The sequence below is a fragment of the Cibotium barometz genome, chromosome 41, assembly GCF_041138505.1.
Source record: "Cibotium barometz isolate CiBa-2024 chromosome 41, ASM4113850v1, whole genome shotgun sequence".
Taxonomy (NCBI): domain Eukaryota; kingdom Viridiplantae; phylum Streptophyta; class Polypodiopsida; order Cyatheales; family Cibotiaceae; genus Cibotium; species Cibotium barometz.
The window spans coordinates 17,225,747-17,242,529 of record NC_141086.1 but is presented as its reverse complement, the minus strand read 5'-3'; the positions used below and the strand labels follow the sequence as shown (position 1 = coordinate 17,242,529).

The window sequence follows — 16,783 nt, the reverse complement described above, 5'->3', positions numbered from 1 at the left end:
TGGGGAGTTGTTGTGCACACTGATCCAATTGGATGGCCTCCATCTTAGATTTAGTCTTTGGAGTAAGGAAAAAATTAGGGAATATTTTTAGCCTAAGGGCTATTTTAGAGGGGTCTTTGTTATTGTCGAGCTATTTCACCAGATACTTTTTTAAGAAAAATTGGGGGATTGTTTACTAGAATGTTTAAAAAAAATTAGGGGATACTATCGAGCTATTTCACTAGAAACTTTTTTGAAGAAAACTCGCCCAAAATTTTCAAGTTATTAGTGAATTCTAGAGACAAATTCGCCAAAAGTACACTACATAATACCATATAAGATAGAAAATTTCAAAGATTCCCCAAGTTTCTAAAGTTTTAGGTTCATATATAAAAACATTTACAAATAAACCTTGCCTTTTATAGTCAATACATCCTTGCTTATGATTCTTCTACCTACATGACATAGATGTAAATAAGGACCTAACCAAGGGGGACATAGCATTCATCCAACAAAATTTGGATAAGGATGTAGAACCAATGGTAAATCATGGCAATTTTTCATAATGACATCCATCTTAATAACTACACTGCCATGTACGCTTCTACCTTGCATTCCATAGTGCTCAATTTTAGATCATGGTGTAGAGTTCTTATGCAATCCACCATTTTGGATGAACAGGGGGGATTTTTTCTAGTGGTGAGCATTTTCTATAGCGAGCGCTTTTTGGAATCAAGTGAGCAGATTCCAAAAATATTACCTCCCTTCTCCATCAAGAGAGAGAGAGGTAAAGAGAGTCCGAGAGAGATTCATGACATAATTATTTGAGATGGAGAGGGCAAGAGAGAGCTACAGGGAATGAAAGAGAGAGAAACATGACAACATTACATCCTCTATATCAAGGTTATTGCTTCAAAGTGAAAAAAAACCAAGTTCATTCACATACAACTTCCAAATACATAACTGTTATACACCATCATCTGTACTTCTATGGGCCTCACTTGCCCTTTGGGGTGAAAGCACGAAGTAAGGGAACAGCGTTCGTGCCCTTTCACACTTCCTCTAGCAAGACATGCTCATACGTATCATCTCAATAAAACCATGGGCTTGCCATATCACCAATTAAGCCCACGACTTAGGTCTTCACTGGAGAAATATCATCATCATTACCAGGAAGTGGAAAGGATGTGAGACCTTTCCATGCTTGTGCACCATCTCTTTTGCTTGATCTCCACATTGGTGGCCTCGCGATACATGCAGCCACAGCTTCAATGCTAATATTTGATGAGGCAATCACAAACAATACAAATGAGGTTTGTGGGTGGTATCCTCTACTAACAAGGCTTGATGTGGCAATGGTGATTAACAAAGTGCTATGGATCTTATCTCTATATTTATAGTAGTAGGAGAGATGTACTCTACTTTTGTTACAAATAAAATAAAAACACATTTTGTCTTTTTTAATGTCAATCATAAAGGCATCTTTCCTCAAATTTCTATACCATAACAATAAAGGCATCTGTTTGTACTTTTTTGGAGAAGAGCGAGTATGTATTATTATTTTTATAACAAAGCACACCTTGCCTCTCTCTTTTCTCTCTAGCTTGTTCATTTCCCTAAGATTTCTAACCGTTTAATGCTCATAACGTGAATACCATTCATCAATAAATGACCATGTTCTACAATATCATACATGCTTGAAAATGCACAACCCATAGTGAGATGGGGAAGGGGGAAGGGGGAGGGAGAAAGATATTGCACAATCAAACCCTTTACAATGCGGTTATGTCCACTTAGGTTACAAAAGTCCCAAAATACTACAAGACATGTGAGATTTCATGCATTCAGTGGTCTAAATTAGGGTAGGTTCTCCTATGAGACAAGGCATTGTAAAGCTCCAAGTATGATAGGATAGGTTGGTGGATGAACATATTCTCATTATGGTTCAACACACACAAATAAGTGAAGTACAAGTGTTTGCATGCAAGATACGGCTTCTTCTTAGATTCTCTATTTGCAAAATCTAGAAACGTACAACACGGTTCATCTTTCACATGCACATCATATTTTCCAACGTGTGCATTATCCCTATGCAATTCGATCTTGAAAACTTCATGCTTGTGCTCTAGTCTCTACACTTCTTCTACCACCATAGCTTTCATTTTCAAAGTGGCATTTATTTTTTCTCTGCTTCCTTATATCGACATACATTACTTGACTCTTATGCCATTTCACATGCTTGAGCCACCTGCCTCCGTGTTAGTAGTGGACCCATATGGTGGTTCTTTGGAAGTTGATGTTGTAAAGAACTTTGTAGCCCCACCGCTACTAGGTGGGGTGGGCATAAAACCTTCTGCATTATTGCTCTCCACTTGGTATCCACCTTCCCACAATGAAGATACCTCCTCGTCCATGAGGTTAGTTCCCATAGCATCATGGGTGGTGGATTGGGCTTTGGGTCTATGTTGGTGTCCACAATATAGCAATGAAGCACGTGATCAAGGAAAAACCACATTCATTGTCTAATGAGACCATTAGGGTGCTTGCGATAACCTTCAAAAGATGGTGCAGGCACACCCTTTGCATATCCGATTATGTGTTGCCCACACCTCTTACCCCCATGAGTCGTTGCTGCCATGTGACCTTGCTCTGGCAACACATGTCCTTCGGGGATTTCCCACATTGATTCATTCACCTTGCACTCAATCACACTAAACTCAGTGACTTCATTGTTCTTTCTGGAGTACTACTTGTATCATGCTTCTTAAAAATGATCTTTCATGGCCACTTAGCATACTTGCGGTCTCGTACATGTGCGCTATACTCTAGTCGATGCGTGGCCTCATCATCAATATCTATGACCATAGCAGTGGCTAGTCTCTTGTGACGTGCGCTTTCTTTGTCTCACTGGTGAGGGGGGTAGGCACCTTATCCATGGGTGTTCCTTCATTTGATTAACTATTCAGACCACTTGGGATGGACTTGTAGACAACCATTCTTTTAGTTTCTCTAAGCTTGGTTCTCTCCCTTATGTTTGCCTTGAGAGTAAGAGACTACCTTAGTGCTTTGCAAAATTGCATTTGCCATATCGATAGTACATGCATCATAAAGAGAAATCCCGAGTCTATATCCTTCCCCTACAACTCAACCAAGAGTCCATTGCTGACATATTCCTATCCATCACATGAACATTGCACCACCATTGACGTATCAATCGAGCCTCTACTAATGTAGCTTAATGGTAGGAGCCATGTGCCACTTCTCGCACATTGCTTTGTGCTCTCCTTGAGATGTAGCACACACGTACTTTGTTGAGTGGGCAACCATGCTCTGCTCCTAATTAAATAGTTAAGACATCTCCCTATCTGTCAAGACATTATTTTTCCCACCATTGAGAACACATATCGAACTACATTCCAGTTAGCATAAGCCTCTTCTACCCATGAAACTAAAGAAATCTGCCCTTTCAGAAGCATGGTTTGCAATCACCTCATTAATGCATTCCCAAAACAGAAATTGGGCTTCCATATCCTCCTCTTTCATCTCACATGTCGCAATTGTTAAAAGATCCTACATGCTGTATGAAAACTCTACTCATTTATGATGTAACACACTTGACCACCTCTAACTACTTTTATACTCTACATTCGTAATATGCTACCTTGGATATTATACACATGACAAGCCATAGTCACCCAATCTGATGTTTGTTAGGTGTGGTCGAACTGTATCCATGCATGTCATAGGTCCCCAGAGCCGGTCCGTCGCATTCGATTCACTAAATCCAACCTGTAGCATTTCTAATGGTGGACATCTTGAAAATAAAGTACTTCTCACCTGAGGACCCTTGTCTCGGGAACCTGCTTCCATGAAAAAATCGTAAGTGCACTCTCATTTCAGCTTTAGAAATGCATCCAAGCCAAATCTCTCCTTAGAAGACTCATGTCAGACTGACCTCTGAAACCTAAAAATCAAATTGTTCAAGTTTCACACTTTACTTATCTAGATTTTAATAACTCTTTTATAAAAACATAACTGCCCAACCAAATTAGCTTACCAGTAGAAAATGGCTTCTCCGACACACTCCAAAGAAGGAAATGTTGGAGGTTTGTGACTTTGACAACCAGTGGGGATCACACTTATGCTCCATAGAGTCCATTCTTGTACGTGTTCCCATGGTTGGTGGGAACTTCAATGTAAGATCGACATTATATTTCCTAGGAATCTCCATGACCTTGATAACCTCCTTGACATTTAACAAAATCTTTGTTAATGTGTTTCCCTTATTCATGATCTAAAGATATTCCAAAATTCTCTTACCATCTCCTCTTGTAAAACAGCGGATGAGGTTGCTGCACTGGTTTTGTTATTATCTTGTAAGGGGCTGCATAAATCTATCACATTAGAATGAGTTGGAAGTCCCTTGGGGGGTGGGCTATCTAAGATGGCTATTGGTTGTGGGTTTGAGTTTAATGAAGCATTAACTATTGCGGAGTAATTGTCTAAATCTTGGCACCTAATATTTACTATTGTTTGCAATCCATGGAATGATACTTGTTTTTTTAATAATTTTGCACTCACGAGAACTCAACCATTACTGAAACATAAACGCAGATTGTGCATGGGCCGAGAAAGCTCTTAGGCATGGGGGGCCTAACAAATTGAAGTGGCTGAAGCTTCCTATGGCACTCCTCTGTCAATTGGTGTTCAAGGTTTGTGCATGTCTCATCTCATACTGTAATAAAGCCATGTTTTGATTCCAAATATGGTTCTAAAATATAAATGCATTACAGTCTGAGTTTGATGCACATACCAAGCCAAGGTCCGTGGTGGATTTCCTGAGAGAGGAAGTAGAGAATACATTCTGAATGTAGAAATGTTTGACAAGAATTATAAAGATGCCTTGAAGGAGATGGAGGAACTATTTACAAAGAGAGGACATGAGATGGCACAAATTTCCAACCTCGATTGTGGCAAAGAGTCTTTCAAGAAAGTGATCACCTACTAGGGTTGGGGTGAAAAGACTAGTAGATTCAATACTCCCAAGATAACAGAGATTGCTCAGGCACATATTCCAAATGTAGAGTAAGATCTCTATCTCTCTCGATGCATTAAAGTTTTTTTCATATGTAGGTAGACATATATGCTGGTTCACAATGCAGGAAATGTAGGCTCGTTGACATATTGGCGAGTGGTGAGTTTGCAATGAGGGATGCCCAAATTCCCCCATCCGATAGAGCATTCTTCATGTGGATACATATCGGCATGTGTACTAGTTCAAATTGACTAAGTACACATTATAATTGTATGCAAAGTTGGAGGCGAGCTTACCTGCCCCGCCAGTATGCACGAGAGAGCCACACTAGACTCTGGGGTAGGTATCACGAATGCCCTCAAAACTTTCAGGAAGACTAACTTTGGAAAGGCATTGATGGCTTTGGAAAATACTGCCTCTATAGCTCCGTCCAAACAAAGCACACCACTGTGGGAGGAGAGTATTACAAACACCCAGCGCAGCAGAAACAACACTAGGAAAGGGCAAATGTGTGTCGCCCTGGATCCTGACCAGCAACCACACTTGCCATGCATGGCACGATGCCTCTTGTATAGGTATGTAGTAGCATGCCACAATACTATTATTATTATTTTATCATATTAGGTGGTGAAGTTGTTATTGTTATTTCATCGTTTTGTTTTTAGAGAATTATAATGTTTATGTATTAGGTGGTGGAGAAGTGGTGTCTGTAATTAGATATATATTCTCGAGCACCCTTTAGATGCATGGGTTGGGATTGAACCCCAAGGAGTGGATTGACAAGCTACAGGGAAAGGACACTTGGATACTGTGCCCATGGTGGATAGACTACCCTGAGGGGGAGTTTATTCTAGATGAGACTGAGAAGTTTCAGAGTACGTTTCATTATGTAGGGTAGCACATTTTTATGAACTATGAAGTTTATTTTTTGGGAGTTTGAAGTTGGTATGTTGATTGAACGTAGGAGAGAAGAAGGGAAAGAAGCCTCTCATTGAGCAGCAATCCACCCCCGCGAGAAGAAGGGCAAGAAATCAGCAAACAAGGAGCAACCCAAGGACAAGGGAAAGAAGCCAAATGAACATGCACCTCCATCATCCACGACCGTGATAGCAAACACCCAAAAAGAGGTCATGGATAGAGTTGGAAGGGGATGACATTGATGAGGATGCTAAGGATAGTGACTCCTAGGATGATGAGCATGAGTCCCACACATGGGGTGATGAGCAGGTGAGCCTACATGGTGAGTAAAGACCAGGGGTCGAAGAGTCTAAAAGAAGACTACGTAGACCTATTGGGATCCTAACATGTTTGGGTTTTAACATAAGTTCATTATTTAAACAACATTAATAACAAGTGATTGGTCTTGTCTAAATGAATACTTTCGTTACAAGTGGTGGACCCTCTCCACTTGTTCTCAAATCTAACATTGATCGCCTCCATCTCGCACTTTTTGGGAAAAAAAAACATAGGTATGATCTCTAACCTGTGCCAGTGACTCTCTCCATTCGTTGTCATCATATAGTTTGCATTCCACTTATATGCTATGTTGTTCCAGGAATCTATTAGTATTGCAACGATTCAATAACCTTAGGGGCCTGCTCTTGGTATGGGCTTATTTTCTAACAAATCTTGTGCTCTCCAAGACCGAGGTTGTGGTTCCCTGATGGAATGTATTTAGGGAGATACTTATGGAGTTAGCTTTTGTACTTGCTCTACAGAGGTCCTACATGTTGACGGCACTATGGTTTGTACTCTACATGGGGAGCACTTAGGGATTGTTGTGCGAGAGGTAAAGACTTAGAGCTTTACATTGCACATGACTTTGTTCGTGTGCTTCTTGTGATACTTGTATGTCATGTCAGAAGATGAACAAGAAGAGGTGAGTGAAGGAGTGGCTTTTATTAAAGTGAGCAACCATGATTTCCCTAACGTACTTACAAGTGTGTGCACGTAAGACACTGTTTTGGTCATCGCCATCTTTATGCACCCTAATCAGAGTACATCCAGTCATCCAAAGTATGGGGCGGGGAGATAAGGTAGCTGCAAATTGTCCACGTTTCAAGGTGGATGAGGATATCTTCCTAGAGCCTAAACTGCAAGAGGGAACCTCGCCATACATGTTGGATGTAGACGGGAATCCCATCCGAGATGTGGTTGAGCATAGCGAGCCTTTCGTAAGGTAATTAGAGCACTCACTTCATTACAATTTGTTTCAGGTAGTGTAATCATTATATAGGCATTGTCTTTTATATTGTCCTCCATTTATATATTCTAATGAAAGATTTTACTATGGCAAAAGTGTTTACTCGGGACGATCACACTGATCGAGGGGATGCAGTCCTAGATTGCTTTGTCGGTACAAGGACCCTTGCTACGGCATGCAGGATACTACATCAGCATTGCATCAGCATGGAGAGTGATGAGGTGTGCTTTAGTTCGTGTCTACGACCACTTTCATACATTCTTGAAGATTTAGGTCAACAGTATTTCAAGGGTGACATCAATGAGTATGCTCGATAGGAGCAACAGAGGGACGTAAGGACATCATCTCCACACGTTCCTCACCCATATCCTCCACCCGCCCCAGTACCCACCATGAGCCCAACAAGGTCAAGTGCCTCATCATGGCCACATGGTGTTCCAAGGAAGCCCCCATATTGACCTGTCATGCCACAAATGTCCCCCTGTAGATTCTTTTATGATGCCCTCATCATGGGCACCACGTCCCAAACTTGTGAGGCCGCTATTCCCACCTGCACTTGCACTATTTGGTAGAGCTCCCTACATGCAGCCACCTTCCTTCTTCCACCGATAGAGACGACGCCCTTATTGATGTATTTCATCACTTGTAATGGTGGACATATACTTATTTACACATTATTGTGATGCACTTTTATACACTCATATTATATCTATGGCATTGTTTTAGCTTTTTCCATAACCATTTAGGTAATTAAATTGACAATAGAGGGAGATGGAGTAAGATTGATAGAGATGGAGAGGCCATGAGAGAGAGAGTGTGAGTGAAAGAGAGAAAGTTTGAGTGAGACCATAAAATAGTTATTTGTATGCTTAAAATAGTTATTTTTATTTTTGAGACCTTATAAATAGAGTAGAGATTGTCACATGTTCCACTACTCTTATTCTAGGGACACATCCCACCCTACCCACCCCTTATATCTTCATAATAGACTGGGCATAAACTCTATTATCATGGGTTCATCCACCAATTTCTCTAATACTACGACGTTTGCAAGCATCTTAAGTAAAGCTCTTCAATCTTTTATGCACCTCAAAGAAAAATAACCTAGATCGGATGCCCTTATGGAAGCATGGACAACAACGTCTGAAGTGTAGGAGCTCTACAAGAAGCTCACAACAGAGAAAGTGGTAGACCTTGCGGGACAAGAACATGCTAGAGGTGAAAGCAACAACCACCATTGGAATATAGAGAGCTTTTGGCATCATTAAAGAGGCAAAAGAGGCTCAGCTTTGAGGATAAGTTTCCACCTTCATTGCAAATTTAGGGTAGACGGAGAAGGCCAAGATGATACTTGAGGTCCACAATGCTTTCATGTATTATTTCTTGTATTCAACATCTTGTAGGTGTTTGTCATAATATATTATAATTTTGTAAATTTTCTTTGAAATATAATAGAAGTTATATCTCTCTATGGTGTCTTTGTGAAGAAGTAGTAATGATAGTGGCCCATGGAAGTAAACAACATTGTGTACACACATGCTTTCATGTATTGTTGTGTGTTTAACATCTCGTAGGTATTTGTCATAATATATTATAATTTTGTAAATTTTCTTTGAAATATAATAGAAGTTATATCTCTCTATGGTGTCTTTGTGAAGAAGTAGTAATGATAGTGGCCCATGGAAGTAAACAACATTGTGTACACACATGCTTTCATGTATTGTTGTGTGTTTAACATCTCGTAGGTGTTTGTCATAATATGATGTAGTCTTGTGAATGTGCTTTGGAATATAATGGAAGTTTTAGATCATAATATGGTGTCTTTGTAAAGGAGTTGCAATGATAGTGGGCCCATGGTCTCTAGTGCTCAACATCTCGTAGGTGTGAAAAAGTCTTGGAATGTACTGGGCAATATTGGAAGTTTCAACATTGCACGCTATCTTCTTAAACAGCGAGACAGTAGAGAGAGAAAGAGAGGGCGCGTGAGGGAGAGAAGAGCGAGATAGTAGAAAGAGAAAGAGTAGACATAGAGAATAAGAGTAGAGAGAGAAACTGCTCACCTCAAAACCAAAAAGTGCTCGCTCAAAAAATTACACCCATGAACGGGAAGAGATGCTATAGTTATTTATGCCTCTTAACCTTACACCCATGAACGGGAAGAGATGCTATAGTTATTTATGCCTCTTAACCTTCCTTTGACCCTTGCAAATTTTGAAACCGTTTCTAACTCTTTTCCATGGTTCCAGACCCAAGGGTGGCTAGATGCATATGATAGACATAAATACTTATGTCTACATGAGAGTACTCTTTATCATCCCTAGTACGGGAATATTTAAGCCCTACCAAAAAATATATAAATATCTAGAGTAAATATTAGTATCCGTAGTATATGATTTCTTTATTGAACATATCGAGTATCCTATTCTAATAACCCAAGAAGATCAAACTTATATAGATATGTTCATTAATAGCACCAAGCCCCAACCACCCCCAACATCTGAGGAGGATAGGGAGGGAGAGAATATATGTCATTATACTTTTCCACCTAATAGACATGTCACTTCTAAACTCCTTCCTTCTCATGAACTTGCCCTGAGACTATTAATGACCAACCCACTAATGTAACATCTTTCATTTTGATTTCTCTGATGATACTCTCATCTCTAAACTCCTTCCTTCTCATGAACTTGCCCTGAGACTATTAATGACCAACCCACTAACGTAACATCTTTCATTTTGATTTCTCTAATGATACTCTCATCCTCTATATATTGATTTGATAGTTGTTACTGTAATAATTTTATGAACTTTAATTAGTATTGCAAATGATCATGTACATCAACTTTTGCATTTCAATTTGATGTTAGATCACTATTGCACCCTGACAAAGAATCAATGACAGAACCTTCTAGTGTACATTTAAGTCTTCTTTTAGATTGCCAATGTGCAGAGGCAATGATGAAGGAGAAGAAGTATAAGAACATCTCACAAAGGCAAATAGAAGATTTCATCAAAGAGAATCAACTCAATCTAGAGGACATCCAAGCAATACTTAATAAGGCGAGTATATCACACAAAGGATAATCAGCCATCTATATGACTTTGTAGGAAAAGATAAAGCATTGTCAGACGAAGGCATTATTACTGCCAAATCCTACAGAAGTATGTAAGTGAAGACACACATGATGGATAGTTCTCCTAGGCACAACAATTTAATGCCTAAAGCCAAAGACAAAACCAAACCTCTTTAATGCGTAAAGCCAAAGACAAAACCAAACCTCTTTATTGGGTAAAGCCAAAGACAAAACCAAACCTCTTTATTGGGTAAAGCCAAAGACAAAATCAAACCTCTTTAATGCATAAAGACAAACGAGTTTAGTATTTTCAATTTAATTACCTCAAAAAATTAGGATTGAAGGTTTTGAAATTAGACATCAGAAATTATAAGGCTAAAGATTTTGAAATTTCCAACTCTTAAAATTGGAAATTACTTCAAAAAATTAGGGCTAAAACTTTTGAAATTAGGCTAGGCTAAGCTAAACACTTTGGAAAAAACACCAACACAAAGGGGGGGGGGCATTGGGCATTTTGGATAGTGGCATTCACTCTACCCGGAATGCTGCAAGTTTGATTCTCCCCTCCCCTTGCTCCACAAGATGGAGTGGAAATAAGGGCGTGTCATGTTCTTTGCCACAAAAAAAAAAACCCAACAAAGTTAAAAGTAACAGAATCTTTCTAAAGAAGCATCAAAGAGGAGACCTCCAAACTATAGGATTTTTTCAGTACATACTCCACTGCCCATATCAATTAATTAGTGCTCGGAAGAGGCCACTAATTAATTGATAAGAGTAAGGTTAACCTTAGTACACCTTCGACTCATTCTCTCGAGAGCAACAAAAAAGTACGTAACACTCCACTCTCTCTCTCTCTCTCTCTCTCTCTCTCTCTCTCTCTTGTTGTTCAACGTGAGAAAAAATTCAAGGTACATCATATTTTTTTAATCATACCCACTCTCTCTCTCGTTGTCTCGCTCTCGTGAACGACAGAGTTTTTTTGGAAAAAAACTATTTTGGACGATTCTCTCTCTCTCAACACGTCTCGTGTTCGATTCTCACTCCCGTCGGATAGATCATATTTGGTCTCTTGGGATTGTTCCTACGACGTTAAAAGAGCTTCTTCAAACGGGTGTGTGGGTAAATAAACAAAATGGGTTAACCTTTCTATCACCCAATGTATGGTAGATTGGTTAGCTCATGGAGTTGTTATTTAATACGTCTTGTGTTCGAATCTCACTCCCGTCGGATAGATCATATTTGGTCTCTTGGGATTCAAACGGGTGTGTGGGTAAATAAACAAAATGGGCTAACCTTTCTATCACCCAATGTGTGGTAGATTGGTTAGCTCATGGAGTTGTTATTCAACACATGTTGTGTTCGAATCTCACTCCCGTCGGATAGATCATATTTGGTCTCTTGGGATTATTCCTACGACGTTAAAAGAGCTTCTTCAAACGGGTGTGTGGGTAAATAAACAAAATGGGCTAACCTTTCTATCACCCAATGTGTGGTAGATTGGTTAGCTCATGGAGTTGTTATTCAACACGTCTTGTGTTCGAATCTCACTCCCGTCGGATAGATCATATTTGGTCTCTTGGGATTGTTCCTACGATGTTAAAAGAGCTTCTTCAAACGGATGTGTGGGTAAATAAACAAAATGGGCTAACCTTTCTATCACCCAATGTGTGGTAGATTGGTTAGCTCATGGAGTTGTTATTCAACACGTGTTGTGTTCGAATCTCACTGGGCTAACCTTTCTATCACCCAATGTGTGGTAGATTGGTTAGCTCATGGAGTTGTTATTCAACACATCTTGTGTTCGAATCTCACTCCCGTCGGATAGATCATATTTGGTCTCTTGGGATTGTTCCTACGATGTTAAAAGAGCTTCTTCAAACGGATGTGTGGGTAAATAAACAAAATGGGCTAACCTTTCTATCACCCAATGTGTGGTAGATTGGTTAGCTCATGGAGTTGTTATTCAACACGTGTTGTGTTCGAATCTCACTGGGCTAACCTTTCTATCACCCAATGTGTGGTAGATTGGTTAGCTCATGGAGTTGTTATTCAACATGTCTTGTGTTCGAATCTCACTCCCGTCGGATAGATCATATTTGGTCTCTTGGGATCGTTCCTACGACGTTAAAAGAGCTTCTTCTTCTTCTTCTCTCTCTCACGTGCGCGCACGTTTTCATCAGTCTCTCACACTCCTCTCGTATGGAGGCGCGAGGCCTCGAGCGGCTAAGAGGCCATTGCCATTTTTATAGACCTAGCTTGAACCTTCGAGCATATCCAACCGCCATTAAGAGAACTTTCCACATGTTCCAACATTAGACTCCTTTGCAAAGGTTCTCTAAATAATTTTCCAAAAGCTTGATGGCCCCTACAATCAATCTAATTAACTAATTCAGAAAACGTTTGGACCCATTACCACTAATCTCATCTCAAAAAAAAAAAAAATCTACGTAATTTTGGTAGGAACAAAAATTTGTCACCATGGATAGAAATGTTTTTTCCGAGCACTGCTTGGAGCGGAGATGGCGTCTTGCAGGAAAGCTGCCCAAGCGCGGTTATGGAACGACTACTTCAGGGACCCCTCTCTATGGTGGGACAACCGAAAGAGCAAAGTAAGTGCATTTTCGATTCTGCAGAGAAAGAAAGCTTCTCTCGGCTCTTTGGGGCTGACCACAGTGAGGCCTGGCTGCCCTTTGCCTGCTACAGACAAACCCGAGGGCCCCAGACTTCCGGCATAGACTCACCAAAGAGTCCCTGTGGTTGGACGGCTGTTACAACCCATGCTGGGTCCATGACAGACTAAGGCTCCAGAAAGCACCAGAGCCCTGTGCAATGACTGCACACAAACCACTGAACCAGAACAGCAGGGAGATGCTTAGCTTCGAGGCGGCACTCTCTTCTTTGGAACAAGGTATGCCCCCCCTTGAGGACCTTGCATTCATCTTGCACAAGTGCAGAGAGGAGGGAAACCTCGTGCATGTTCTGCGCTTGCATGCTTACATGCGTGAATGCGGGCTTGACACCCATACATCACTTGGGAACTACCTCGTCTCGATGTTGGTGGAAGTTGGAAGCATGTGCCATGCCCAACAAGTCTTTGACAGGCTGGCATGTCGGTATGAGAGTTCGTGGAATGCTCTTATCACAGGCTATGTTAAATGTCAAGAGTCACAACATGCTCTTGACCTGTACCAGAAAATGCAGGAGAATGATTCTCTACATCCTAGTGGGTACGCTTTTGTGGCCTTGCTAAAGGCCTGCACGATGCTGAATGATCTGGAAAGAGGCTGCCAAATACATGCTGAGATTGATAAGGGGTCGCTAGAAGAAGATGTTTTTGTTGGCAGCACCTTGATCGATATGTATGCTAAATGTGGCTCCCTTGCAAAAGCACAGGAAGTGTTCAACAAGCTCCTAGTTCGAAATGTAGTCTCGTGGAATGCACTGATTGCAGGGTATGTGGAACATGGGTATGGTGAGGAAGCTCTTAACTGTTATAAACAGATGCAACATGAGGGCATTTCTCCAGATGCTGTCACACTTGTTTGCAGCTTGAAAGCTTGTGGCAGCATAGAAGCCACAGTCAAGGGTCGAGAAGTACATGCTGAGATCATGAGAACAGGGTTGCTGGAAAGAGACATTTTCCTTGGCAGCTCCTTGGTTGATATGTATGCTAAATGTGGCTTGCTTGCAGAAGCACAGGAAGTATTTGACAAGCTTCCAGTCCGAAATGTTGTCTCGTGGAATGCACTGATTGCAGGATATGTGGAACATGGGCACGGTGAGGAAGCACTCAACTGTTTCGAACAGATGCAACATGAGGGAATCTCTCCGGATGCTGTCACACTTGTTTGCAGCTTGAAAGCTTGTGGAAGCTTAGGAGCTATAGTCAAGGCCCAAGAAATACATGATGAAATGGTCAGAAAAGGGTTGCTGGAAAGAGACCTTTTCCTTGGCAGCATCTTGGTTGATGTGTATGCTAAATGTGGCTGGCTTGCAGAAGCACAGAGTGTGTTTGGCATGTTTCCAGTTCGAGATGTGGTCTTGTGGAATGCACTCATTTCTGGATATGCTGAACATGGGTGTGGTGAGGAAGCACTCAAATGTTTAGATCAGATGCAGCAGGACGGCATCTCTCTGAATGCTGTTACACTTGTTTGCAGCTTGAAAGCTTGTGGCAGCATAGGAACCACAGTCAAAGGCCGAGAAATACATGCAGAGATTGCAAGAAAAGGGTTGCTGGAAAGAGATGCTTTCGTTGGCAGCACCTTACTCGATTTTTACGCTAAATGTGGCTCACTTGCAGAAGCACAGAAAGTCTTTGACAAGCTCCCATTTCGGGATGTGGTCGCATGGAATGCATTAATGGCAGGATACGGAGAACATGGTCATGGTGATGAAGCACTCAACTGTTTCGAGCAAATGCAACATGAGGGCATCTCTCCAGATGCTGTTACATTTGTTTGCAGCTTGAAAGCTTGTGGCAGCATTGGAGCCACAATTAAGGGACATGAGATACATGCTGAGATATCCAAAAAAGGGTTGCTGGAAAGTGAGGTTGGCAGCACCCTACTTGATATGTATGCTAAATGTGGCTCGCTTGCAGAAGCACAAGAAGTGTTTGACAAGCTTCCTGTTCGAAGTGTAGTTTCATGGAATGCACTTATTTCAGGATATGCTGAACATGGGCATGGCGAGAAAGCACTCAATTATTTTGAACAGAGGCGACATGAAGGCATCTCTTCGGATGCAGTCATGCTTGTTTGCAGCTTAAAAGCTTGTGGCAGCATAGAAGCCACAGTTGAGGGACAAGAAATACATGGTGAGATTGTTAGAAAAGGGTTAGAAAGAGAGCTCCTTGTTGGCAACACCTTGGTTGATTTCTATGCTAAATGTGGCTTGCTTGCAGAAGCACAGGAAATGTTTAACAAGCTTCCAGTTCAAGATGCGGTCTCGTGGACTGCACTCATTGCAGGATATGCGGAACATGGGCATGGCGAGGAGGCACTCCATTGTTTCGAACAGATGCAAGGTAAACGTGTCTCTGTGGACGCTGTCACACTTGTTTGCAGCCTGACAGCTTGTGGCAACATAGGAGCTACAGTTAAAGGACGAGCGATACATGCTGAGGCTGCCAGAAAAGGGTTGCTGGACAGAGAGGCTTTCATTGGCAGTGCCTTGGTTGATGTGTATGCTAAATGTGGCTTGCTTGAAGAAGCACAGAAAGTGTTTGACAACCTCCTAGTTAGGGACATGGTCTCATGGAATGCACTCATTGCAGGATATGTGGAACATGGATGTGTTGAGGAAGCACTCAGCTGGTGTGAGCAGATGCAACAGGAGGGAATCTTTCGGGATGCTTTCACACTTGTTTGCAGCTTGAAAGCTTGTGGTAGCATAGGATCCTTAGTTAAGGGACAGGAAATACATGCTGACATTGCCAGAAAAGGGTTGGAAAAAGTGCTCCTCATTGGCAACACCTTGGTCGATATGTATACTAAGTGTAGCTCACTTGCAGCAGCACAGGAAGTGTTTGACAAGCTTCCAGTACGAGACATTGTCTCCTGGAATTCTTTAGTTGCAGGATATGGCCAGCTTGGACAGAGTGAAAATGTTTTCAGTATCTTTGACAGAATGATAGGAGAAGGTATGAAGCCGGACCTGGTCACATTCAGTAGTGTTCTTAATGCATGCAGTCATGCAGGTCTAGTGGATAAAGGCCAGATGTACTTCGAGGCCATTAGTAATGAGTATGGTTTCATCCCAACTCTTGAGCATCACACTTGTATGGTTGACCTCCTTGGGCGTGCAGGCCACATAGACAAGGCTTCAGCAATGATCAAGAAGATGCCGTTTCTTCCTGGTATTGTGGCGTGGCGTAGCTTATTGGGGGCTTGCCGAAAGTGGGGCAATGTGGAGCTTGGAAGACATGCCTTTGAAAATGTTGTAGGATTGGATGAAAAGGATGCTGCAGCTTATATCTGCATGTCTAACATCTATGCAGATGCTGCCATGGAAGAGGATATGATCCAGGTTTGAGGCAAATACAAGCATGGAAGAAGCCAGGACATGGTTGGTGGAGGTGGAAATAAAGTCCAGTACTGCACACAGTTGGTGGAGGTGCTGTAAATGTTACATAATATAATTTGTAAGAACCTTATTTAAGTACTGCATAAATTAGATATAATTACTAATTCATTGTTAATTATATCTAATTTATGTAGTACTTAAATAAGGTTCTATAATTACTAATTCATTGTTCGGAACAATTCAACAATAAAGGGCTCTTTCTCTACACCGTTGCTTTCAATACCCGCCCCCTCCTCCCGCATGCCTAAATGGCATGTAGTCTGTCCCTTTTCTCACTAAAAATTATAATAAAAAAATATTCGCAATAAAAAAACAATTCAACAATACGTAATTTCTTGTAATTTAATATTCTTTGATTAAAAGTAAAATCCTTATAAAGTTGGTATCTTATAGAAGTGTTTTCAC

At 41.1% G+C, this 16,783-nt stretch overlaps 1 protein-coding gene across 1 annotated transcript; it reads left to right on the top strand.

Moving 5' to 3' along the window:
- The first annotated feature begins 12,748 nt into the window (after window positions 1–12,748).
- LOC147614729 (pentatricopeptide repeat-containing protein At2g33680-like) lies at window positions 12,749–16,541 on the top strand. Its single transcript, XM_086780067.1, has 2 exons — window positions 12,749–12,900; window positions 12,995–16,541. The coding sequence occupies exons 1-2, from the start codon at window positions 12,811–12,813 to the stop codon at window positions 16,325–16,327; spliced, it is 3,423 nt and encodes a 1,140-aa protein (XP_086636193.1). The 5' UTR covers window positions 12,749–12,810; the 3' UTR covers window positions 16,328–16,541.
- The last annotated feature ends 242 nt before the right edge of the window (window positions 16,542–16,783 follow it).